Here is a 26,829-nt window from a genome sequence, read left to right on the forward strand (position 1 = left end):
CTTGCTTTGCATGCCAACCCCTGTGCAGGCCCTACGCACTAGTCATTTCCCGGATCTGCCGCTTGCAACAAACTGTGTTGTGGTTTTGGATAAACATGAATATCAACTCTGTCTTTGATATCTCTGTCTTTCGAAACTGTTATCACTAACAATTCGTCACATGTTGGTTTATTATAAATGTGACCTTGATATTTCAGATTCATATAGAAATCCAAGAAAACCTCTTTGTCCATGTTTTCCAGATACATTTCGTGTAAAGTGCGATACTTTTGGATGTATGGATTTGCATCCATTATTGGCTGTAGAATTTCTAATACGTCAGATCGCTTAACTCTTTCGACTCTGTTGCATCACTTCTCCGTGATCATAAATATAAACCTGACCGAATTGTGGTTTCTTTGAAATTAAACTTGTAGTAACTTTAATTGTTGCGGGACCACAGATTCTCATAGCTTATGGTCCTGAATCATGTAAATCTATGTTTTGAGCATTGAATGATGCGAACACGAACAGATTTTAGATTCAGATATTTTGCCTGTAGTGTTTGTGGATTTCACTTTCACCAAATAACAAATCTTTTATTTCTCGCAGATACGCCTCTTCACTGGGAAAAAACACTACTTTTCCCTGATGGCAACACGAATTAGACAATCTACATGTCTCCGACTTAAACTTTAAAGCCGAACACTTCTGTCATATCACCTATGTCTATATATTCAATCTCTTTTCGCTGTTCTGTTATTTCACCAAGTAATAATTTCCATTCTGCCCAGGATTGGTTCCTGCCTTGTGCCCTGTGTTGGCTTGGTTTGGCTCCAGCAGACCCCCGTGACCCTGTGTTCGGATTCAGCGGGTTGGACAATGGATGGATGGATAATTTCCATTTGATTGCACTAATGCAGTCTTTACTATCAGTTTTTTGAGACTTTTGAATTTTAGTACTTTCATTATCTCTAACCTGCTCTGCATGTTTATTGCACCAAAGTTTTTGAACCTCTTTACAATGTTCTACTTTGTCTTCTACTTTTTGTCTTTTATTTCCGGCCCTGGGCATGGTTAAATCTCTTGGCACAAAGTCTCATCTTGCGGGATTTGAAATTATCTCTCTGAAAAAGTCTCGTCTTGTCCCAGGATTTTTTTTATATAATAGAGGGACATATTTGCTTGCATTTACACCGTCCTTGTATTCCTCTTGTATTTTTGAACTGCCTCTAAACCAGTGAGATTACCATTTATGCCTACTGTTCCTCCCATTTGTCAAACTAGCAGTACAGTACAGTATTCATTAAGACTATGGTTGTACTGTATACTAAAAATGTAGAGGATCTGTGTGGCAAAGTCTCCAAGCCTTAACGTCCATTTTCTGTCTCCATGTAATGTATAAAACATAATAAGAAACACAGACTCAGCTAGCCAAGTTATTATAAACTGTCTTTACTATCCAACCTTAAGCAATCCATATTGAGATTAACTCTCAGATTTGTTTAACTGAATTCAGGGTTGTGGGGAGCTGCAACTACAAGGCATTGTTTTGTTTGTTGTAGACATGTATTTAGGTATTTAATAAAAAAGAAAACAAGCCCATTGTCAATAATGCAGAAAAATGAGAGGTGGAGGAAATACATTTAGAGAATCGTCAGATAAGGACACCAAACTCCATAAGGTAACTAGAGCCACAGCTCAAAGGCCGTCTGAGGAAGCATCTACACCATGCTCTTCCAGCTTCAAAGATCCCCCTCATTATCTTATAAAAACAAAGAAAGAGTTCAGTCCAGATACTAGAAATACCACCAGGGATCCTGCACATCTCTGCAAAGGAAAGCAGACATGGATGCAGTACTGGCTGGTGAGCCTGTAGTTAGCACTGCAGTAAGATAGAAGTGATGAATGTGTTGTGCTTGTTACCAAAAGTCATCATTCAGTTCATGGTGGACCTTAGTGCTGGTGTTCCCCAAAGCTGACAAAGTAAAATTAAACATCAGTAGACTTTACAAATGGTTAAGCATTTTGCGTGCTTCACAGATATTATAAGGAAGAATAATTTTTGCTCTTTTTTATACTGGTTAAAATATATTTCACCGTTTTGTGTTTGTGTCATGGTTTCCTGTCTGTTTCCATCTCCTTTTTAAATAGTAAATGATAATCTGTTGCATTCAAATGCACGCCACACACATATAAGTCCTCATCAGCATACAAAATTTTATTTGTAATTGTAACAAAGCTGGCCATATGACTGTGGCCACTGATCCATGGGTAGACAAACCACCAGTGACCCAGTTGCTTCCATGCAATGTGTTTTAGCAAATTGTTCCTCTTTATATTAAAACACACATTTGAAATGGACCTTGTCAGGAGATGCAAAAGCGGACAATAGACAAATGATGCCCTGTTAACTTGAGCCTTCTAATGGCAAACAAATTTTATTTTTTAATGAAATGGTGGGTTCTGCTCATGAATAATAAAGGCACATACATAAAAAAGTTATTTTTGTTCTTGCTGTATGTTGGAAACATTAGTGGGTCCAGTAAAATTATTAATGATTTTTCCACTTTTTAAATTTGTACTTTATGTTTTAGTCTGTTCTTAATTAAAACCGTTAGTCCCCCAATCTTTCAGTTCTTATATTATCATAAACAAAAAAGTGCCTTATGAAGTTTAAAAAGCAAATCTAACTCCGTTAAACAAATCTAACTGCGTTAAACAATAGCGGTCGACATTCTGGAGGCTGCAGCTGTTCATGAGGCTCACCGTTCGTTCTGAAAGGTTTTGTGCCCTGAGTGGCAAATAACATTCTTTGTTTTTTTTTTTTTGTTTGTGATGCTTTTTAATTCATTGGAAACCATGATGCTACCAGTCAGGAGACTATTTATGAGAGAGAGAGAGAGAGAGGTTAGGAGCAGGCGCTGATACAGCACACTGCCGCACCCACCACATTACAAACCAACTCTGTATCCCAGATTAGGACCCGAGTGCAGCCGTGCAATAGGTGACACCTCAGCACCACACTAGTGCAGATGGAATGGAACAGTGTGAGGTTTTTTATGTTGGCTGGAGTGCCAATTCTGCAGGTTGGAGGGCCTACTTGCAGGGCTGGATGCAGATTAACTTCATACCCAGGACTGAGCAATTGCAGGCTAAGAGCCTTGCTCAAGGGCCCAACGAAGTAGAAACACTTTTGGCGTTTTACGGGATTTGAACCTTCCGATTACCAGTGCAAATCCCTAGCCTCAGAGCCACCACTCCACCCTTACACTATTTATGGTGTAGCAATAAAAGATTAGAATATCCTCTCATTCAAGTAAGATTGCCAATTACTATATATTAGGCCTGGGAATGTTAGCATGTTATTTTTTTTGCAATTAATGTGGCCTGTTTAACACGTTGTCACATCCAGGACCAACAACGAGGCAAACACCTCAGGCAGTGCTTTGGACAGGAGGGCATTTTCATAGGATTTTTTTTTTGAACATTATGGAACAATAATACAAATACATAACGTGTGTGCCTAAAGAATTACATATACATATAGTATCGTATTTATATACTACCTTTAAAAGTTTTATGAAATAAAATTTTCATTTAAAGTCTTAACGATATGCCATGTGTCAGTATCTACCACTGGTGTTCATTTTCTTGATTTATTCATACTGACATGGTGTAGGGGAGTGGGGGGTTTATGGCAGTTCTGGTGCAATTCTAGAGAGAAGTTGCAAAGGTAAAAATTACACTTTTTTTTTTCTTCATTTCATGTCTTTGTAACAAGATTGAATCAATGCCATATGATATAAGCGTTAAATAAGTTATCTTTGAGTGGCACTAAAACCAAAATGCGTCCCTGGTACCTCTGTGTTTAACTCGCCGGTCTGCCAAGTAACTTACAGTGCTGACTGCCCTAATATAATAAAATTCTACGAAACAGAGAAGTGTAATGATTATCTCTGTCCATTATTCTAGTTTACAGTATCTTCGCTAATTTATGCAAAAAACACAACATAACCACCCAAGTTATGCACAGTGTCAGTTTTTAAGCGAGATACCAACTGCAGAGATCTTTTTTAGTGTGCCAGGAGCAAAGGTTTAGGTACAGCAGTGTTTTCCAACCGTTTTTCTGTTGCTGTTATTTCCATGGCTCATCTATTGAAAAACACTTGTTTATATTATAATTATCAAGTCGTTGATGGTGATGAACAACTGAGGATAGTATTTATGGAGTTTTAACACAAGTTTTAATGTACGTACATTTAAGAGATGAGTAGTTTTTCAATTAAATCAGTCTTCAGCAGTGCATTCAAAGTCAGCAGTCGTTTCGATTGTTTAAACTTTTACTTTGACACATCTGTGTCTAACATGCTATACCAATTTGACAATTAATACATCACCTCGTTTTCTTATTGCCTTCTTTTCAACTTGTAACCTGAATTTGAATACCTTCCTAAAATGCACTTGCTCAAGTAGTATTGTTGTTAAAAGTTCATGTTTAAGGTCATTATTTAAGTTTAAACTATGGCATTAATTTTTTTTTATTCCTTTGTGTTGATTCTACATTAAATTTGTGATTCGTTCTGTATTTACTGTACTTCATGATTTATGTATTAATTTTATAATTACATTTTTTAATGGTAGATGCGATTAATCATGATTAATTACATACACTTACACAATAAATTTTTTTAAATTGATTCCCAGCCCTACTATAAATATATTGTTCTCTATTTCATGAAATTTATGGACCATGAATTTTTGCTGCAGACCTCTATGGCTATCATTGTGTCTAACAATACCACTGTGGAAAATTTTGTAAATGTTTTGTGCCATTCACACACTAGTCCTGTACTTTTATCATAGGAGTATTTTTCCACAACCACTTTAAAAATATTTTCATCCCACAAACATCCACTCCTTCACAAGTGTTGTGGCAGATACACTGGAGCAATGTTCGGAAACTGCAGTGTGACGGGATACACTGCAAACATTTTCCACTGATCAGGCTAAGAAAACAGATGAAAGGATCAGCTACATATAAAGGACACAGTCCAAATAAAAGAATAAACATAATAAATATATATTACATATACCAAGTGCAACATACATACAGAACATATGCAAGTGAATGTGTTTTTAACAATTTTTAAATGTACATTATCATTTCTGTAATCTGTTGAGACACAATTTCAAGTTCAGGTTTACTCAGGTGTACACAGTACACTACATGTTTCCACTGGCTAATGACAGTAGTAAGTTTTTTCAACAAGAGAAAACCTAGCACTGTGAAAATGTTTAAATAATTTTTCATTTATAAATGTTTGATAGGAAAGGTTAATGAGTCTCACCCACACAGCACTGACTGCTAGAAGTTTTACCACAAATAAAAGACTCATCTCTCAGGTTCATCTTCTGTTTTTCCACTGGGATGGCAGTCGCTCAGTCACTGTTGTGTTATGGTGTCTTTGTGCTGTTATAATTCACCAGCTCAAGAAGGGCCTCGATTTCTGCAGATTTCAACAGTTCATTTATAAACTTCTCTAGCACCTCTCCACCACTCAGAAACTCCTGCAATTAAGTCAATTTGTTTTATTTACTATAAATTTAGTTTGCAGTGAATGAAACACTCTCTGATTAGCAATTTCTCACAATGCTTAAAATTCATTTAAACTATTAACATTTAAATACTTAGCACAAGTGAGTCTTAAACTCTAGAAACATAATCTGTCTATATTAACTATAAATATAAAAGTCCTCATGGATTAGAAGGAACCAATACAGCAGAACCAATCAAATGGGGCATTACACACTGTATGTCAAAAGTAAAAGAGCATTCAGTTTCTAGCTATAAAAGCAATTGAATCTCACAGTTGTGAGAGTGTGGAAGAGTATGTGCCACCTGGACAAACAGCTATCTAAAAATGTAGCAAAAACACTGCAGACTGGGAGAAGGCCCTTGATAATTTTTACACATCGTCCAAAGCAGCAGAAGGTTAAATGACCAGAAGGTACATGAGCCAGCGTCCTACTAGCAAAGAAAGGATGCCATGGAATAGAAGTTTTAAATAAACAAGGAAGGCATGACAAAACTTAATAGCCTTTGCTGTAAAGGTGACATGACCAAGTATTTATAGCTTTTTAAAAACTGGCCACTTTTACTGGTGACCTCCAAAATCACTTAATACCATTCAGGATTTTTGAAGACATAGAATATAAGAGGGCACTACTCCCTGTGAGAGTTCTGAGACATATATTATTAAAATACTAGTCATTAAGCCCGTTACAATAACGGGCGCTAGAACAGTAGTGCATAAACATTAGTAGGAACAGTCTATATTAAATGGCAAGGGACTTTGACCTCATTCTTTTTGTTGGTCGTATTTTTCTTTGTCTTTCAGCCTTTCTTTTGTTGATGTTTACTTGCTGAGCTGACCATTCTTCGTGGACTGCCGCCATGTATTGTGTGTCTTTAATTTTCTGTAACAGTAATACTGTCTTGTACGTCCGCTGGCTTGTACGTCCGTAATATACCTTTAATTTTCTCTGGCGGTAATACAGGCGTGCGCGTCGGTAATATGCCTTTAATTTTCTCTGACAGTAATACTGGCTTGTATGTGGCTGTAATATGCGTCACTGTATTGTGTACCTTTAATTTCCTCTCACAGTAATACTGGTTTGTATTTCCGTAAAACGCCAGTTAACTTTCTCTGACAGTAATATCGCACATCACACCGTGCCCCGCGCATGCGCAGTTCACCAGAAGATACACACACACGGACACCTGGACGCACACAGGGATTTTATTAAAGAGGATATATTAAAACACCCACAGTCTTCCGGAGTAGAACAATAGACAATAAAAGAGAAAAAATGATTTGGAAGTCAAGATGACGTATTGTGCTGGGAAAGAATGTCTACTACAGTAAAAACAATGTCTATGTAGGCATTAAAAAAAAAATCAAATAAATGTAGCAAATCACTCTGTAAATTTTAGCATTACAACAATACGCCTTTATAATGCCTCACTGAGACTGCTGTTTTATCTCCAGCCAAAACAGAAGTCAGTTTGTGGGGAGGTGTTTGTTATCATTGTTCTATATTTCTTGAGCTTATGTAAAAGGTCAATTTCCCCTTGGGACAAATAATTTATGATTATTTGTTCATACTATCATTACCGCATTCAACAATGCATCAGTTCCATCAGATCATGAAAAACTTCATATACAATCTTAAAATAGTTTGTTAAATGATAAACTTCTTTTTTATTGTCTAAAAGATAACTTTTTATCAAAGTAAATGTGCAACTAAATAGGAATGTTCAAGTACATTAAGTAAGCTTACCAGGTGATTTGTGTATCCATAAATGTCTACATGTTCTGGCTGGAATGACTCTGCTGTTACATTAAACACTCGGCTGAATGCATACTGAATGCAAACTGAATGCATACATCACATTTCCCCTTGGGATTAATAAAGTAAGTAAGTAAGTAAGTAAGTCAGTCAGTCAGTCAGTGTGTGTGTGTGTGTGTGTGTGTGTGTGTCTGTCTGTCTGTCTGTCTGTCTGTCTGTCTGTCTGTCTGTCTATCTATCTATCTATCTATCTATCTATCGGCCCTGTCTAAATTTGTACTGATGGATTATGGTACAAAGAGAAGAAAGGGCATTCTATGTTATGGTATTCTAAAATCTATTTAATTCAATTCAGTTTCGTAGGAAGACATAGCTTCAGTTCCGCACTCTCCAGACCGAGCCTTAGGTTCCCCCAACGGCCAGGACGCTCACGCTGGGGAATCCAACTCCCAAGCCTCCTGATTCCCGCTGTCTTCCGTGGCGAGCCATCCTTCTTCTGGTCACTCCCGCTCCTCACAGAAAACTCAGCGGGAGCGACCACAATCAACTGCCCTAGGTGTCGGCCAAATACCCCGCTAGGGCTCAACTGTCCAGCTGCCTGCGAGCCTGCGCTCGCTCTCTTTCTCTCTCTCATACACACACCAGCTTTCTCCTCGCTGCTTCCTGCCATCTTCCCTGCAACCTCTGTCTTTCTTTTCTCTTTTTTTTTCATCTTTCCCAACTAGCCGCCTTGCACTTCTATATATCACGGGGACATGGAACAGCTGTGGCAATCAGCAGTTCCCAGGAACAATTATGGATGCGGACGACTCCTCACCTGTGCACTTAAGTGAGAATCGCCCGCATCATCACGAATTCCCCAGGAACCGATGTGCCACACTTACCACGCCACCTCGCTAAGCCACGAGTGTGGCGATTATTTATTTTAAAAACTGGCCCTTTTGACATGAGCTGTGGTGCTGTTGTACCACACCAGTGTTTATGGCAAGTTTTATTATAATCAGAGAATCAGCAGAATTTTAAATTAACACCAATACTGACATATGGACCTATTTTGATGTTGTCTTTACAATTATATTAATTTTAGTTGTGGAAAACATTTGTCATGCCATCTGCATTAATTTCAGCTAAAAGAAAATGAAATGCAATATTTTATTTTAACCCTAACTTCTCAAGTAGTTTTTTGTACTTCCCAATGATAACTCCCTAATGCTCCCAAACAAACTCAACTATTGCACTCTCTTGCGTAACAATTCTTTAATTTATACAGATGATCAGTCAACACAATTAAACCATTGGATTACAGTGATCCCTCGCTATATCGCGCTACGCCTTTCGCGGCTTCACTCTATCACGGATTTTATATGTAAGCATATTTAAATATATATCACGGATTTTTTGCTGGTTCGCGGATTTCTGAGGACAATGGGTCTTTTAATTTCTGGTACATGCTTCCTCAGTTGGTTTGCCCAGTTGATTTCATACAAGGGATGCTATTGGCAGATGGCTGAGAAGCTACCCAACTTACTTTTCTCTCTCTCTCTCTCGCGCGCGGACTTTCTCTGATCCTGACGTAGGGGGTGTGAGCAGGGGGGCTGTTCGCACACCTAGACGATACGGACGCTCGTCTAAAAATGCTGAAAGATTATCTTCACGTTGCTATCTTCTGTGCAGCTGCTTCCTGAAGCGACATGCTGCACTGTGCTTCGCATACTTAAAAGCTCGAAGGGCACGTATTGATTTTTGACTGTTTTTCTCTCTGTCTGTCTCTCTCTCTCTCTCTCTCCCTGCTCCTGATGGAGGGGGTGTGAGCTGCTGCCTTCAACAGCTTTGTACCGGCGGTGCTTCACATACTTAAAAGCCAAACAGCCCTATTGATTTGTTTGCTTTCCTCTCTGTTTCTGACAGTCTGTGCTCCCGACGCGCACTCCTTTGAAGAGGAAGATATGTTTGCATTCTTTTAATTGTGAGACAGAACTGTCATCTCTGTCTTGTCATGGAGCACAGTTTAAACTTTTGAAAAAGAGACAAATGTTTGTTTGCAGTGTTTGAATAACGTTCCTGTCTCTCTACAACCTCTTGTGTTTCTGCGCAAATCTATGACCCAAGCATGACAATATAAAAATAACCATATAAACATATGGTTTCTACTTCGCGGATTTTCTTATTTCGCGGGTGGCTCTGGAACGCAACCCCCGCGATGGAGGAGGGATTACTGTAAACCAATTTATTTAATTGACTTTAATTAAATTAACTAGTAGACTTTTAAGCCCCAGCTACTACCCTGGTGCTGTGCCCAAACCTCCTTTTCAATTCTATACACTTTCAATGGGGTCATTCTGTCCAGACTACATGGGTCACTTGGCTACCACCAGAACAAAATAAAAAAGAACTAAAAATATAAAACCACAGCGGCTTGTTAGACAACAGGCAAGACTACTTTTCTGAAGCACGTAGGATGACGCCAGTGCTTTGAAGAATTATGGAATCCTACTCATTAATAGGCACACTTTTGTGAATTACTTTAGACCTGGACCTAAGCAGCCAAAATCTGCACCTTGTACCACAGGTATGTACTGTACTAAGATGGGGCCAAAAATTTGACAACATTTTAAAATTGATTTACTTATTTTAGACATGGAATCTGTGAGGGTGTGTTTGTGTGTGTGTGTCAGCATGTTCTGGTACATGAAAACAAAAATGAAAATGCAGAGGAGTTGGCTCCTGTGAACTTTGTTAGAATCCCTTTATAGTAGTCAAGGTACCTGCCTTGTACCTACTGCTAATTCACTGGGGTGCAGTGGTTAAGACTTTGGACTTATGAGGCTGTGGGTTCAAATCCCACCACTGACACTGTGTGACCCTGAGCAAGTCACTTCACCTGCCTGTGCGTCTACTGGAAAAACAAAAAGAAATGCAATTAATTGTATCTCAAATGCTGTAAGTCTCTTGTATTTATTTGGCTGACACTTTTATCCATGTAAATGTAATGGGACAGTATTAACTCTCTGAACTGGGTTAACATGGGTGAATCCATATTTTATCTTGACTGCTGCAACTACCACAGATTTCAATGGCAATTCATAGTTAACGAATTATATTATGAGATTTTTATGAGAAGTTATTATAAGATGTTTCAATGCAAAATATATGCCTACCAGAATCAGCAACAGCCAATCGTAATTCCAGTGACACTGCCTAAAAATATATGATTGTGTTTCTAGGAAAAATAGAGAGGTAATTCTAATTTTAGACAGATTTTCTTAACCTGATCATTTGTGTTTTTTATGCAGATTTCTCAGCCAGTCTTAATTTTTATGCTACTTTTCACATACTCCTGTGCAGCTGCTCTCTGATGTGCGTCCCCTTTGCTCTGTGTTTTGATGTAATGTTTCCTGAATAACAGAACATTCTCAGACCTGTTAAATCCAAGTCTGGATTACAGGAGGATCAAAGCCTATGACAGCAGCATGGAGCCAAGACAAGACACACTCACTCAGTTACCCTAATTCATGACTTTGGGATGTTGGACGAAAAATACATGGCCACACTAGAAGAAAATGTACACCAACAAGGCACAGGTTTAAAATTCTGAGCACCAGATCCGTGAAGCAACAGTGCTACTCACTGGACCACCATCCTTATTTTTAGAAAAGTACTCACAAATACATACTTTACCTTAATGTCTCGGGCTACATAAGAAATCCTGTGGTCTGTCACTCTGTCTTGTGTAAAATTATATGTACGAATTCTTTCAGATTGTGACCTTGTTCCTACCTGCAAAAAAAAATCAAAAAAAAGAATGGAAATCAACTAAATCAATAAAACATTCTGCCACATTTGAAATCAGTTAAAATTATTCTTCAGGCTTTAAATAAACATATTTGCCAAAATATATTCAGAATTACAGTGAAGATGTACAATAATGTAATTAGTTATTTCAAAGACATATATTAAATGTCAGTCATTTTCTAACCTGCTGTGTCCTGAACAGGGTTGCGGGTGTCTGCTGGAGCCTACCCCAGTTAGCACAGGGTGCAAAGCTCGGACAGGGCGCCAGTCCATTGCAGGGTGAATATATACATGCACCAATTTAGGATCACCAAATCACTAACCTGCATGTCTTTGGACTGTGGGAGGAAACTGGAGCACCCAGAGGAAACTCGCATAGACACGGGAGAACATGCAAACTCCATGCAGGGAGGACCTGGGACATGAACCCTGGACTCCTTACTGCAAGGCAGCAGCACTACCACTGCGCCACCGATATATTAAATGTGCTTTCATAAATTAAAAAGGGTTTTATTATATAATAAAAAATGCACTCAGGAGTCGAAGAATGTAAAATTGTTTTAAAGTAAAATGGCAGAATGGTAATGGCTCCTTTGTATTTAGTTCTCGTTTAAAGTTTGAGAAGGTTGAAGGTAAGAAATACACAGTGCCTTGAAAAGTGTTCAGCCCCAACCGCATAAATGAGAATCACAAATGGGAATTTTATTTAGTAAATTAAATAGCCTTTTAACAGTGCTGTTATAAACCATAATAAATGAAACTCCAAAAAGTGAAATATCAGCTTTTTGTAAGCATTCATATCCTCCCATTTAGTACTTTGTTGAACAGCCTGCCACAGATATCCTTCTGGATAAGTATATTAATTTTGTACAATGTGATGGAGAAAGATTTGCTCATTCCTATTTGCAAAATTGCTCAAACCATGCCAGGTTAGGTGGAGTGTGGTGGTGGACAGCAGTTTTTAGGCCTCACTATACATTCTCATAGGGCTAAGTTCAGGACATCGACTGAGCCAACTGCATGACTATTTTCTATTCTAATTGTATTTGCTTTATCTGAAGCCATTCCATTGTTTCTATGGCATTGTGCCCTTGGGTTGTTTTCTCGATGAAAGGCAAAATTCTTCCCTTTCTTAAGGTTTCGGGCAGAAGGGACAGTTTTACTCCAACATCAGTCTGTACTGTACAGTATTATTTTTCCAATGAATCCTGACCAGATTACAAGTGCCTGATGCTGAAAAGCATTCTCATAAACTATTGCTACCACCAGCAAACTTTACAGTGGGGACTGCAATTGCCTGCCAGATGTGCAATTGTACATTAAGAGCCCACATAAAAATTAGTGTCCAACCCAAAAAAATCCACTTTAGTCTCATCAAACCACAAGACTTTTCAGTACCCTCCAAAAATCATTAGCCAAAATCCTTGGGCTAGGATTTCGTTTTCAGCTAAGGCTTCTTCCTTGTCACTTGTCCATGAAGGCTCTTTTTCTTGCAACGCCTTGGAGATTGTTATGCCAATCACGTTTACTGACTTCTGAAACTCACTCAGAGTCACAACTGATGTCACAGTAGCCTGTCTGGCAAGTGCCATTCTTGTTGGGCAACTAAGAATAGATGGACAGCCTAACCTAAGCAGTGTGGCTGTAGTTTTATATTTCTTCCACTTCTGTATGACTGCTCTGAACTCTGAGCTACGTATGTTCAGTGCCTTTGAGGTGGTCTTGTGCTCTTCTCCAGATCTGTGCTTCTCTATACAGTAAATATACCTCTAACTTATTTGGAATGTTCTTTTGTCTTCATTTTGGTTTGCTTTGTGGAAATTCTCTACATTATTGTTTGACCTCAGTAAGCAATCAGGATATTTATCCTTATAAATTAACTGAGAACATGTGACCCACTCATTTCCTACAACGGTAGAGACCATCAAGAAATTGGGCAAGTTGTAGGGTAATACACTGCACTTGAGCAAAGTTAGCGTTTGACTTACAAAGGCAGGAAGTGTGGTGTAGTGGTTAAGGCTTTGGACTTCAAACTCGCAGGTTTTGGGTTCAAACCCCACTGTGTGACCATGAACAAGTCTGCCTGTGCTCTAACTGGAAAACCAAAAGAAATGTAACCAATTGCATCATAAATGTTGTTAAGTCGCCTTGGATAAAGGCATCAGCCAAATAAGTAAATATTTTGTAGACAATTTTCACATTTCCTTGTTATCACAAAGGCTTTTTACATCTAGTATTTTTGATTTTTTTCTTTTTACCAAATCATCAAGGTTTTCAATTTGTTTCATTTGACTTGGTATAATGTACATGATTTTGTAAATAAGTTAGAAAAGTTTTACTTTAATATATTTTAAGCGCATATAAACTGAGAGAGTAACTACAGGAGCTGACTACTATACTTCATCAACACACTGTGTATACATTATCTCAGTCTAGAAGAAGGTTGTCAAAATGTCAGCCCTGAGCATGCCAACATGTCCATAGCTGCTTCAAAATTGGACAAAGTATAATATCTCTATTATAAAAAAAAATCTTTGGGAGGGAAATTAGGGAGACAAGATGTGATCGTCCCGCAAGAGACACATTAACTTGCTCCCAGCTCTTAAAACAACGACAAGCGACAAACAAAACATGCAGCTTGCCAGCAGCAGAAACCCAGCAGATGATCTGACTGCTTCTCCTTAGCGTGCATTCAGCCGCCCTAACCCCCCCTCTCCCCCTTCACAACGCAAGCGGCAGAGACACGAAGTGGCAAAAGGACAGCTGCAGTACAGGCTTTGAAATGATCGGTCAGCGAGACAAGCACAACACGCAGCTCGCCAGCAGCAGAAAGCCAGCAGATGATCCGACCGCTTCTCCTTAGTGTACATTCAGCCGCACCCCCTTCACAACGTGAGCAGCGTTATACATTCTGCGAGAAAGAATTGTAACCACGTCTGGGGCTGGAAATAAAGGACAAGTATTGTTTTTACAAAAATTTTAAAGTAAAAGTGAAAATAATACATATGTAACAATTCCCATGAAAATAACAATCTCTTTAAATTGTATATCCGGTAAACCAAACTCGGGGGTGGACGAGCAAACTGAGCAGGGGGCACAGCCCCCTAGTAAACTATTGAAATAAAAAACAGGGAAGCCAATATAGAATTTATTTTTCTGATGCATGAGTAATTCAGTTGTATATGAAGCCAACAGACACTTGATAGTACATCCATGTATAATAAAGTAATATCCACGCTGGCAGAAGTGAGCTTTGTGCAAGTGCAAGAAGAACATTTTAGGCTGTGTACTTCTTCTAGAGTAGAATGTGACATTATTTATTCTGTAACCACACTGTGATTACAAACTCGGTAAAAGCAGTTCTTTTACAATGCATGTTCACATTGTTGTTTTAGTGGTAAATTACATAAAGACAGAAAAAAAAACTACTGAATATCCATTACCATAGTATTCTACAACAAAAAAACAAAAAATAATAACAATGCTTCAGCCAAATTGTTCATGTGCATAGTCGATAAGGAAATACCTGGAGATTCCGAGAGGTCTGTCTCTGCTGTGTATCCTTTTCTAGGCACAGTTGAAAAAGTTTTGCTCTTAACACTCTTATTGCAGTGTTTCTGTTTTGTAGCTGGGAGCGTTCCTGCTGGCACTCAACGCTTATTCCTACAAGACAAAATGACTTACAGCTGTGGTGAAAGTAAAAACAGTCTTTATTTTGAAGTTTCAAAACCACAAAGTGCTCTATAAACTTGACAGTTTATTTTTAATGGATGTCCATAACTCCTAGGAGTTTGCATCTGTCATCAGAACATATTATCAATGTCACAGCATTTCAAATGGTAATCTTGGTTACACACTTATAGGAAAAAAACACATTCATAGAATTTAGACTCACTAAGGTAGAAACCAAAAATCTGGGCTTCACTGTTATGGCAGCGATGTGTGGCAGTTCGGGTACAGCACACATTACATATTCTTTACGTAATACCCAAACCCTTATCTATATTACTAAACGACAGTTTAATTTATGCACGGATGGCGGACGCACCGACACGCATGTGCAATGCGCCGCAGCACCCCAGAGTCAAACCCAGCGGCTTCCCAGAGTCAGTAGGTGGCACCCAAACAACACAACCTGTAAACTAAACTTGCTCTAATCCTCTGTTCCAGCAATCCGTGTCAGCAGAGGCAAAGGAGTCACGGCTCCAATATTCCATTCTCCATATATTCCAAATTACCACTGATGCTGTAAATGCTTTCTTTTCTAAAGACTAAAACCCACAGTGTTTTACTTGAATTTTAATTTGCAGCTCACACATATTTATATATGTAATTGATTTCTCAGCTTTCTCTAGCTGTTCTGATTAAATTATTTGTTAACAGATGTTTATGATAGCTAATAGTATGATACTCCTACATCATATTTTCTCTGTTTCCTCGGATCTTTTAACTCTTCCAGTTTGTTCAATTCCCTTCCTATGTTAGTCTATACTTTCCCTGATCTCCAAAGGAACTTAAAAATGGATCTATAGTCAGAGACCTGTGGACCATTTCATCATTTTTGCTTGTTTATTTATCTTCTCTGGGACTTTGTTTTACACAGAAATCTGTTTTTCCCACCTCCATAATCATAGGACATTGCACATAACTATTAATAACTTTCTTAACCTGACAAGAAACAAACTAATTATCAAACTGTCTTATAAGTTTAACATCAGTGTAAACTACACAAACTCTGAAGTAAGGGAGCTAATTTCCAGATATTTTTCAAATAGTTAATGCTGCTAAAATAACTTATATTTGGGCTTACTCATGAAAGCTAGTGAAACCCATAAATAGATTAATATAGGCCATACAAGAAAATAAATATTATAAACAAACAAAAGAAAAAGTGAAGAACAAAGCTTATGTTTAGTAATCTTTTCTTTAATTTTTCACTCAGGCACTCTATTAGACAAACTGAATTAATGATGCCACACAGTGCTGGGGCACCTGCACAAATGTGAAGAACTTTATTTGTGACATCCTGGCAGCTACAGTATGTTATACATAAAAAAGGCAATGTTCTCCATCAGAAATAACCTTGCTTCTTGAGCTAATCAAATTCTTCTCTGGCTTAGTGGCTTTTGAAACGTATTCCTGTTTTAATAACCCATGACTTCATTTGTCCATTGGGTTTGTGAATTTGTTTTCTTAGTGAAACTGACTCTGCCTGTCTGACAGCATTTTGGAATTTCCCTAAAATATGAAAAGATAAAAATAGAAAACACTCCTCTTTTTACTCTTTTTTTCTCTAAAAACTCTTTCAAGGAGCATTACAAGACATCTGCTTATGAATGAAAGGATTCTTACAGTGTTAAATGTTTGATAATAAATAGATAAGACAGACACAGACACACACACAATGGCCTGAACACACACCTGAATGACTAAAAAGAAAGAAAATAAAAAAGTCATAGTGAGGCATTATAAAGGCATATTGTCATTGGTATAAAGGGGCCCCAGTAGCAATTCTTGACACACTTCTGCTGAATAATTTGTTGGCTGAAAGTCCTCAGTGAGAGACAGGATGTGCAGCATTGTTCACAATGGCTCTAAGTTTTGCTTTAATTCACTCTTTTTGCTTTTGCTACTACCTCCAGGGGACCCAGAGTGTGTCCCATAACTGAGTCTGCTCTTTTATTTAATTCAAGTTTATTTAAGTACTTGAAGTGATGATAGCGGCCCAGCACACCACAATGTAGAAAATTGCACTGGCCATCACAGCGTTGTAGAATATGTGAAGGATATTATTTCCCACATTAAAGGAGTGCAGCCTCCTAGATAAAAAAACTGCTCTGCCTTTTCTTCCATAGTTCCTCTGTGTTACTCTTCTTTTGTACTCCACAAACACGTCTAAAATATGTGGTTGACCTCCTAGATTTCTACATGAGGTTATATGTTTTTAAATTAGCAAAGATATAAGCTGCAAAAATGTAAACAATAAAAAAAGAACAATACTTGCCTGTAGGAATATGAATCACTCTAACGGCACTGTCTGTTGTATTTACACTCTGCCCACCTGCTCCTTTTGCTCTGAAGGTGTCAATTCTTAAATCCTTTGGATCTATTTTTATGTCTACCTGTGGATGACAGTAAGTCAGAAAATATCATTTCCAGTCAAGAAATTGTATTTTAGCTTTACATATAATACTTTGAGTATAAAACCATATACAGTAGTATCTGTAATATAGATGTGCATAACTGAATTTTATCTTAATTTAATAATTTCCTATTCTAAGTATATTATGCACATTAAATTTCACTTGGGGCTGCTTATTTCTGATGAGGAACAGTGCTAAGAACAGAAAACTCAAATACCTAGAGTCTCAATTTAAATTCAATGTACTCAACAGACTAGTCTCTCCACTCTTACAAGGGCATGGTAAAGGTGCTATATAAATAAACTGCATTATTATTATTAAGGGCAGTAACAGGGATCATTAAAGCCCAGGTGGGGACTTGATGGATAAGGGTTGGGTGGTTCCTCTTTCACATTTGGCAACCTAAATATACAGTGGTGTGAAAAACTATTTGCCCCCTTCCTGATTTCTTATTCTTTTGCATGTTTGTCACACAAAATGTTTCTGATCATCAAACACATTTAACCATTAGTCAAATATAACACAAGTAAACACAAAATGCAGTTTTTAAATGATGGTGTTTATTATTTAGGGAGAAAAAAAATCCAAACCTACATGGCCCTGTGTGAAAAAGTAATTGCCCCCTTGTTAAAAAATAACCTAACTGTGGTGTATCACACCTGAGTTCAATTTCCGTAGCCACCCCCAGGCCTGATTACTGCCACACCTGTTTCAATCAAGAAATCACTTAAGTAGGAGCTGCCTGACACAGAGAAGTAGACCAAAAGCACCTCAAAAGCTAGACATCATGCCAAGATCCAAAGAAATTCAGGAACAAATGAGAACAGAAGTAATTGAGATCTATCAGTCTGGTAAAGGTTATAAAGCCATTTCTAAAGCTTTGGGACTCCAGCGAACCACAGTGAGAGCCATTATCCACAAATGGCAAAAACATGGAACAGTGGTGAACCTTCCCAGGAGTGGCCGGCCAACCAAAATTACCCCAAGAGCGCAGAGACGACTCATCCGAGAGGTCACAAAAGACCCCAGGACAACGTCTAAAGAACTGCAGGCCTCACTTGCCTCAATTAAGGTCAGTGTTCACGACTCCACCATAAGAAAGAGACTGGGCAAAAACGGCCTGCATGGCAGATTTCCAAGACGCAAACCACTGTTAAGCAAAAAGAACATTAGGGCTTGTCTCAATTTTGCTAAGAAACATCTCAATGATTGCCAAGACTTTTGGGAAAATACCTTGTGGACTGATGAGTCAAAAGTTGAACTTTTTGGAAGGCAAATGTCCCGTTACATCTGGCATAAAAGGAACACAGCATTTCAGAAAAAGAACATCATACCAACAGTAAAATATGGTGGTGGTAGTGTGATGGTCTGGGGTTGTTTTGCTGCTTCAGGACCTGGAAGGCTTGCTGTGATAGATGGAACCATGAATTCTACTGTCTACCAAAAAATCCTGAAGGAGAATGTCCGGCCATCTGTTCGTCAACTCAAGCTGAAGCGATCTTGGGTGCTGCAACAGGACAATGACCCAAAACACACCAGCAAATCCACCTCTGAATGGCTGAAGAAAAACAAAATGAAGACTTTGGAGTGGCCTAGTCAAAGTCCTGACCTGAATCCAATTGAGATGCTATGGCATGACCTTAAAAAGGCGGTTCATGCTAGAAAACCCTCAAATAAAGCTGAATTACAACAATTTTGCAAAGATGAGTGGGCCAAAATTCCTCCAGAGCGCTGTAAAAGACTCATTGCAAGTTATCGCAAACGCTTGATTGCAGTTATTGCTGCTAAGGGTGGCCCAACCAGTTATTAGGTTCAGGGGGTAATTACTTTTTCACACAGGGCCATGTAGGTTTGGATTTTTTTTTCTCCCTAAATAATAAAAACCACCATTTACAAACTGCATTTTGTGTTTACTTGTGTTATATTTGACTAATGGTTAAATGTGTTTGATGATCAGAAACATTTTGTGTGACAAACATGCAAAAGAATAAGAAATCAGGAAGGGGGCAAATAGTTTTTCACACCACTGTACACAGCAAAAGAAAATCAAAGCTACAGTCACAGAAGACAAAGAAGGATGTCCACCTTCAGCTCCATCCATTGTACCCTGACTGCATATGCAAGAAACTCTCAACACAAAAATGTTTTATGTTTTCAACTGAGCAGACAGTTTATTCAGTGCCCAAACATGACTCAAGGTATGATCCTGAGCAAGTCACTGAACCTGACACTGCACCAAATGCAGAATATACTGTATGTAACAATCATGCTGTACAGTATTAGACAGATTTATCTAGGTTGACCTCCTAAATCTTTTTTCTCTAGTCTCAGTGGTCCTGAGCATCTTTTAGGGTAAAACCTGTTCTTATCATATCATCTAACAATAACTCCAACCACGTCTTCTACAGCCTCTCTCCTGGCCTGATCCCACCACCTCCATCTTGTTGCACTTCTTCACCCATTCCTTCTCTGCCTTTCGCTCTCTTCAGCACAATACCTATTGCCTCCACACCAAGTCTTTCTCCTATCTCAGCATTCATCTTTCTCTCAGTCCATGACATCCCACACATATATTACCTGGTGTAAATACATTAGCTAAATAAATAATTGAAAAACTGCAGTGTAATCTCTGATGGGAATTCTGTTGTTAGCTGCTAATTTGAAAGGATTCTGAAGGCCAATATTCTGTTGCTGTGTCAACAGAGAGGGTCAGAAAGATTTCATCACACTTTTGACTTTAAGCGAAAAAGACAAACTGGGAGTTCTGCCCACAGATCCAGACTGTAATGGAGTGCAGAGATGGTATTTCAGTGGTTTGAAGTGCACTCATATTACGTCTAAATGAAATCCACACAACATGATTTGTCACAAGCACATAGTAGCAACAGGAACCAAACACTTCCCCTGATAGAACTGAATGTGCCCAAGCTCTTTCTGTTGATTCAAGCTGTGATGCTTGTTTGAATGATTGGCTAACTGAGGCTGCCACATTGTCATTTTAAATCATAAAACTCTACCAAAAACCTTTGTGTAATTAGTTTTCACATTTGACATCAACTTGTCATCTAAATTAATATATAAAGGAAAATTACATCCATATATAAAATCAGCAGTTAGAATTTTGAGACGTTTTTGTGTTAAAAAACAGTGAATTATGAAATTTGGAATTAGATTTTTATCAAGTGTTTTTCAAATAAAAAAAATAAAACATGGATGCATACTTCCCTGGTAGCTGCCATGTACAGATGGCATGTTTTGAGTTTTTCTGCAGAACTATAAAGAACAGCTAAACACTCTCAAATCATCGTCCTGTTCATGTTGATATTATTATGGCAGAAGTCTGTCCTCCGTATAGTTAAAAAGATTTTTTCAAGCTTCTTATATTATTACAACAATGTAGTGCTTTCTTTTTAGACACAGAAACATTACATAAATTGACAGTTGTATAATTTATATTCAAAATGTTCAAATTTTGATTCATGCAGACTAAATTACAACATATAACGGACTATGAACCTCGGTTGGTTACACTCAGTTATTTTCCCAAATGCTGACCACCTGCAAATTAGTATGGATTCTAAAGTAATTTAGTTTGATGGTAAATAGAATATACCTTTCAAAAGCAAAAAACTGTTAATATAACTGATATTATTTTTGATTAAATGCACAGAAAGAGATGGTCAATATCTAACAGGACATTTTCATTGCCTCCTTTCCAGGTGTGATGCTACCAAAGAATAATCATAGTTAATCTGATGAGTTGTTTTTTTTTTTTAACATAACCCACTTAACTTTAACAAAATCACCATTATTACTATTATACCAACTGTCTTGTCAACATATAAATATAAATTAAAGGCTATGATCTTTTTTTATACTGTTCATAAAGAAGACATTGTATGTACGGTAAGATCTTCTGCATAAGGAAGGAAAGAGCAATTACATTTCCATGCCAAATAGGAAAACAGGGGTTCTGTAATATGTTTGTAAAATAAATGTGACATTATTATTAAATCGTCATTAGACTGGAATATTGACACAGCTAGCACTACTGCCTAACAGTTCAGGAGTCCTGGCTTCAAATCCCAGCTTGTTTACTCCCTCAGTGTGTGTTTGCACCTTTTCCCTGTGTCTACATGTGTATTTCTCCACTTATCCTGGTTTTCCTCTCACATCCTAAAGGCCTGTGAGTTACTTTAATTGGCACCTACACTTGGCTCGATGTGAGTGATAATGCAGCCTGTGTGAATGAATGTGCCCTGTGATGGACTGGCACTCCACCCTGGTTGGTTTCCTGCCTTCAGTTAAATAAATGACATACTAATTGAACCCAGATTATATGATATGCATTGCTCTGACACTAAGAGCTCTCCACATCTTCACAGGAAATTAACCTCAGAACGTGGTCTAAATGAATGCTACCTGAAAGGAGTTATTGTGTTTAGAGTCAAGTGGTGAGCCGGGGCAATGTCGTGTTGATGATTAAATTAGCCTTCACACCACATTAGAAAGGGATTAACTTACTTTAAGCTAGTCTGTCTCTAGTATGTAGGGCTTATTGTCTATTATTTTATCTATGTATGTAAAAATAACAAAATAAGTCTTTCCTACCTCTTCTGGCTGTGGTAATACAATGACAGTCATGGTTCCCGTATGAATACGTTGCATTCGAGAGGATAGCCCCGTTTCAGGAATTCTTTGCACTCGATGAATTCCACCTTCAAATTTTAAATGCTTGTAGACACTCTCGCCAGAAATACGAGCAGCAGCATGATGTAGCCCCCCTATATTATAGAATAAAAGTGCAGATTAATGATGCTATTACAGTGAAAGTGCACAGAAATCTAATAATGTGAACATTTAATGCACACCATATTCTGCAGGACTGATGTTTAATATTTCAAAAGTCCACTGTTTGAAGTCAGCAAATTTCTGATACATTTCAAATATTTCTTTGGTAAACTGTTGGCATATATCTCCTAAAGGAAAAGAAGAAAGAAAAGACAACTGGTAATTATCCAGGTAACGACAGTGAACAAGACATTTATTTATATAAAAAAAATACATTTTAAAATATGAACAATAGAAACAAGAATAAAGAATCCAGATATTTATTAATTTGCCACATGAAGCTTTATTCTAAAATTAAAAAAAATATTTCATGCCTGTGCCTGCAAATTAAATTGGTGCTGAAGGGGCACCAGTCTAAATGTGAAAACTTACTGACTATGACCACTTTAAAGAGGAGGTTTCAAGTTAAGAAAAAGTGCCTTCAGTGTTTCCTCCATGTTTCTGTTGCTTATAATAAACGATGCTCTGCCCCAAAGTGTGCCAAGTGTCTGATACAGAAGCAAAGGTATCATGGTGGACTGATCACAGAAGCGTACTTAAATCATACTTTTTTTCTTAAGCGGTATCTCATCTACAGTGAAGTTCTGCTTTGCATCTGTCCTTCTGGATTCACCATGGTACAAACTTGGATGGGTTACAAGATCAAGCAAAAGAGCAAGTCTATTTATTGTCACAGTTTCATAAATTATCGGGTCTGCCATGAGAGTGTCACCTTCACCACTATACTTTTAACTCCTTCCTTGCTTCTTCCACTCTGTACTGTGTTGCCTCCTCTCCATGTGGAAACTGATGCAGTTTGTGCGCTAAATATTCAAAGTGAAATATGTGAAACATTTTGTAACGCGACTCCCAGTGATTTTATATAAGTTTTACCAAACCAACACAATTAACCACGAAACTTGGGGGCTCAGTGTTATGGTGAGGCTACTTTGCACCTATTACATTCTGTATTGTTATATATAAAAGTCACCTACACAGTGAGATTCACACAAATGCTTTCCAAATGATCTGAAGCATCAACAGTTTTTCAGATTTATTTATGAACTACCTCATCACATGTACTGAAAGACTGAGTAATTGTAAGTTTGTCTTTTTTGGGTGATCATTTTTTAGTTGTCTACAGAACAATACACACTGAATTTCAACAGGGAGAGAACAGTGAGGTTAATTACACAGCTAAACTTCCTTTAAAATGGCTGAATGTCATAAAAATATTAGGGTTTTTTCCCCAAAAAACAACATGGATATGCTTTTTTACAATTTGTGTATAATCTCAAGACATGGATCAATACTTAATTCGAATTACCAAATGTACATATTTGAAAATTTTTAAGGCTTTTTGTTTTCATGTTTTGAGTGGTGAACCTTGAACCTTATTTTAAACTGAAAGAAAAGGCTTTTTAATTCTTAAAAATATAAATGTGTCAAACTAATATATACAATGATTGTAAAGAAATAGCTTAAAAATACAGAACCTATTATTTAACATGGTGTCTGTCACCTTTTCTGACAATGAAAATGTTTTGAAAATATATATACTGTACTTTGTCACAGGTTGCTGGGCTCTCGTATACTGTAGGTTTCAGGGAGGTTAAGGTGTGTCGGAAATAAGTAACCAGAGGCAGATCTGGCTGGACTAGTTTGTAAAAGTAGATGGTGATTAGAAAGATTTTCCAAGTACCCAACGTGAGTAAAAAGCCAAACTGGCATACTGCTCTGTGGGAATCCTGGCTGGCAAAATAGTAATAGACACAAGTCCCTGTATAAAAAAAGAAACAGATGTAAACAATTGTGGAAGCAAGCAATATTTTTTCAGAATGTCAGGCATACCTTACAATCTGAGGTTAGAAAGAAGCTTGTTAGAATCTCCCCAAAAGCACTAGGTGACAGCATAAGGAACAATATGTAAATGCCTTTTGCTGCACCATGTTACGAAGAACAGGGGAGAACAGAGTTAGTTATGAGCATTGGCCAATTAAGCATAAATTGGGGTTCAAAAGTGCCGGCACAGTAGGGACTACAGGTGGGGCTACTAGAAAAATGACCTCAAGACACATTAGGTACATCTCTAACATTGTAATTAGATCCAGGGTGGGGATATAAAGCCACCCCTTAGCAACAGGCCAATTAAGTACAGGCCCGTGGAGTGAACTTGGGCAAAATATTAATAGGCATGAGGAAGTTTGAAGCCAGAACTGACAGCACTGACAGACGAGGGGGGGGGGGGGATGTGTTTATAAATGGGTGAATAGACTGGGTTGCAGGTCTATTATTAAGGACTAGAGATGCAGCAGGATTTATTTTCTCTTATTTTCTTTCCATTTTATGATATACATTTTGGTTATCCCTCCCTTTTGTTTATTATTTTTATAATTAAGAATCCTAAGCTTAATTCTTTAGTCTCTTGAATCACTTTAGGGTGGGAGACACTACAAGAGTGCGACTGCTGTCACTATAGTAGATGACCCTATACCATGAAAATGTATATATAGTGTATATAGGTTTACATATATATTCATTATATAATGGCATGAAGAAAACATTAAAACTAAGTTGTGGTAGTCCTCTAGAATACTGAGTTTGCCAGGCAAACACAACTTTTTTGAACTGGATGTTGCTTTAGTTGTCAATTAACAATTAGTTAAGTTTGGCAATATCTCTCTATTATAAAAAAAAATCTTTGAAGGCTTGGAAGGAGACGATACGTACATGACTTTCTTGGAGACACTTTGATGTCCTGTGAGAGACGGCAGTAAGACAAAAGGACAGCTGCTGTACAGGCTTTTAAATGATCGACGTGCAGCACGACAAGTAGAACATGCAGCTCGGCAACAGTAGCAGCAAGCCAGCAGCTGATCTTAGTACATCTCCTGAGCGTGTGTTCATGCAAACCCTCATTCACAATACGAGTGGCAGAGATGTGAAGTGGCTGGCGCGTAGCGAGCCCCGGTTGGGTGGTTGGGGGGTAGGGGGTGTTCGAGCAAAGCAAAGTTGTTTTTTATTTCCAGTCTCTGACAGGCTGCAACTGCCCAATTCATGAGGAGTCTTCTGAATGTTCTCTCTGTCTGCAAGAGTTTTCTTTGAGGACACTTCTTAATTGACATTGATTAAGTTAACAATCTGTGTCTGCTGCACTATATCCCTGTACCATGGTTATGTTGTTTCTGATTTTTATTTTTATTTTTTTTTAACTTTCTGCAATCAGTACCCAGTGGAATTAACAACAGGGCATAAGTTTCTTTGGATTCCCAGGCATTGGTGATAATTTCTGCCTGGATTAAATAAGCTTTGCACCAAGTGTTGCCACGCCTGGTGGTGTTGCCTAGAATAAGTGCTGATTTAAAGTCTTAAAAGTACACTGAACTAGGGGGCTTCATCCCCTGCTCGCTTCGCTCGCCAACCCCCATGTTTGGTTTTCTGGACACACTTTTAAGATTTTTTTTTCTTTGAATTGTTGCCATTTCATTAGTTTCACTTTTTTTTAAGAACTATATTTGGAATCTTTCGATTCCAAATATGCTGAATCTTTTAAATGAGGTCAGTGAGACATGTGTTTAATGACTTTGTCAAGTTAGAGATAATGAAAACTGGAATTCAAAAGACCCCAAAAAAACGTAGGCGCGAAACACATGCAGTGCAAGATACAGAATAGGAAAGCAGCCAAAAAACGAAAGTGTCACAAAAAAAGTAAACATCACATTAGCGCCAAAAAAGAGAAATTATTACACGGAGAAATAACTAAAAAGGCGAATACAGATTGAATATATGGACATAGGTGATATGTCAGAAGTATGCAAATATTGTAAGTCTTTGACGTTTAAGTCAGATAATTTCAAAAACGTGTTTACCTCACATGCATTTATTGGTTACTTTGCCAAAAAAAATTAACTGATGATCTAGATCTCTTTGTCTGTGCTCAAATTCCAAACACAGAAACCTATCTCGAATTATCTTTAACCTGCTCTGCTGGTGTTTGTCCCTTTTTGTTTTGTAACCTCTTTATGATGTTTTACTTTGTTTTCTACTCTGACCTCACTTCGTCCTGCTTTTTTTCAATGACACCTGGTCCGTGGTGATTATTTTCCCTTTTTTGAGTATTAATTTCCATTTGTTTGCACTCCTGCGATCTTTATGTTCTTTTTTTAAACTTTCTAATTTTGCTACTTTCATATTCTTTAACTTTCTCCACATTTGAATCGTGCATAGTTTTTTTTTTTTTTTTGGAGCATTTCGAATTGCTCGTTTCATAATCTGTTCTGCATGTGTACTGTATAGCGCCAACGTTTGTGAACATCTTTATGAAGTTCTACTTTGTCTTTTAATTCTGAGCCCGATTGGACGTGCTTTGTTTCAATTCCACTTGTTACGGGCTGATAATTACTTGCCTTATTTTCTGAATTTGCACCTAGATTATTTTTTTGTTTCTTTCCAACACTTTTGAGTCTCTTTTCACTGCGCTGAGTTCTTCTTCGCTTATTCGTCGATGTTTCATTTAAAACACTTTATCTGCTTTATATGCGCTGAGACCCTGGATCTGTATGTCCTCAAATCCTTCACAAGACAATATTTTGCTGCCCCATTGTCCTATTTCATAGAATGTAAGTAGGGCATGTCTTGCAAGAATCTCATGTTCTGCGTCATTGCGAGACGGTCCTGGGTCAATCTCTTGGCACAATGTCTCATGTTTACGGTCTTCGCGAGACGCACCGTG

At 37.8% G+C, this 26,829-nt stretch overlaps 1 protein-coding gene across 2 annotated transcripts in view; it reads right to left on the reverse strand.

The window, feature by feature from the left end:
• Positions 1-4,883: 4,883 nt before the first annotated feature.
• LOC114650171 (mitochondrial translational release factor 1) overlaps positions 4,884-26,829 on the reverse strand; it is a 39,654-nt gene continuing 17,708 nt past the window's right edge. For both annotated transcript variants that reach the window (XM_028799649.2, XM_028799650.2), the window contains exons 5-10: positions 22,139-22,246; positions 21,879-22,051; positions 17,129-17,246; positions 14,651-14,787; positions 11,011-11,109; positions 4,884-5,550 (exon numbers count right to left, since the gene is read on the reverse strand). In XM_028799649.2, the coding sequence (XP_028655482.1) occupies positions 5,437-5,550; positions 11,011-11,109; positions 14,651-14,787; positions 17,129-17,246; positions 21,879-22,051; positions 22,139-22,246 (749 nt within the window). In that variant the 3' untranslated portion in view covers positions 4,884-5,436. The remainder of the gene's footprint in view (positions 5,551-11,010; positions 11,110-14,650; positions 14,788-17,128; positions 17,247-21,878; positions 22,052-22,138; positions 22,247-26,829) is intronic.

Source organism: Erpetoichthys calabaricus, chromosome 4, assembly GCF_900747795.2.
Source record: "Erpetoichthys calabaricus chromosome 4, fErpCal1.3, whole genome shotgun sequence".
Classification (NCBI taxonomy): Eukaryota; Metazoa; Chordata; class Cladistia; order Polypteriformes; family Polypteridae; genus Erpetoichthys; species Erpetoichthys calabaricus.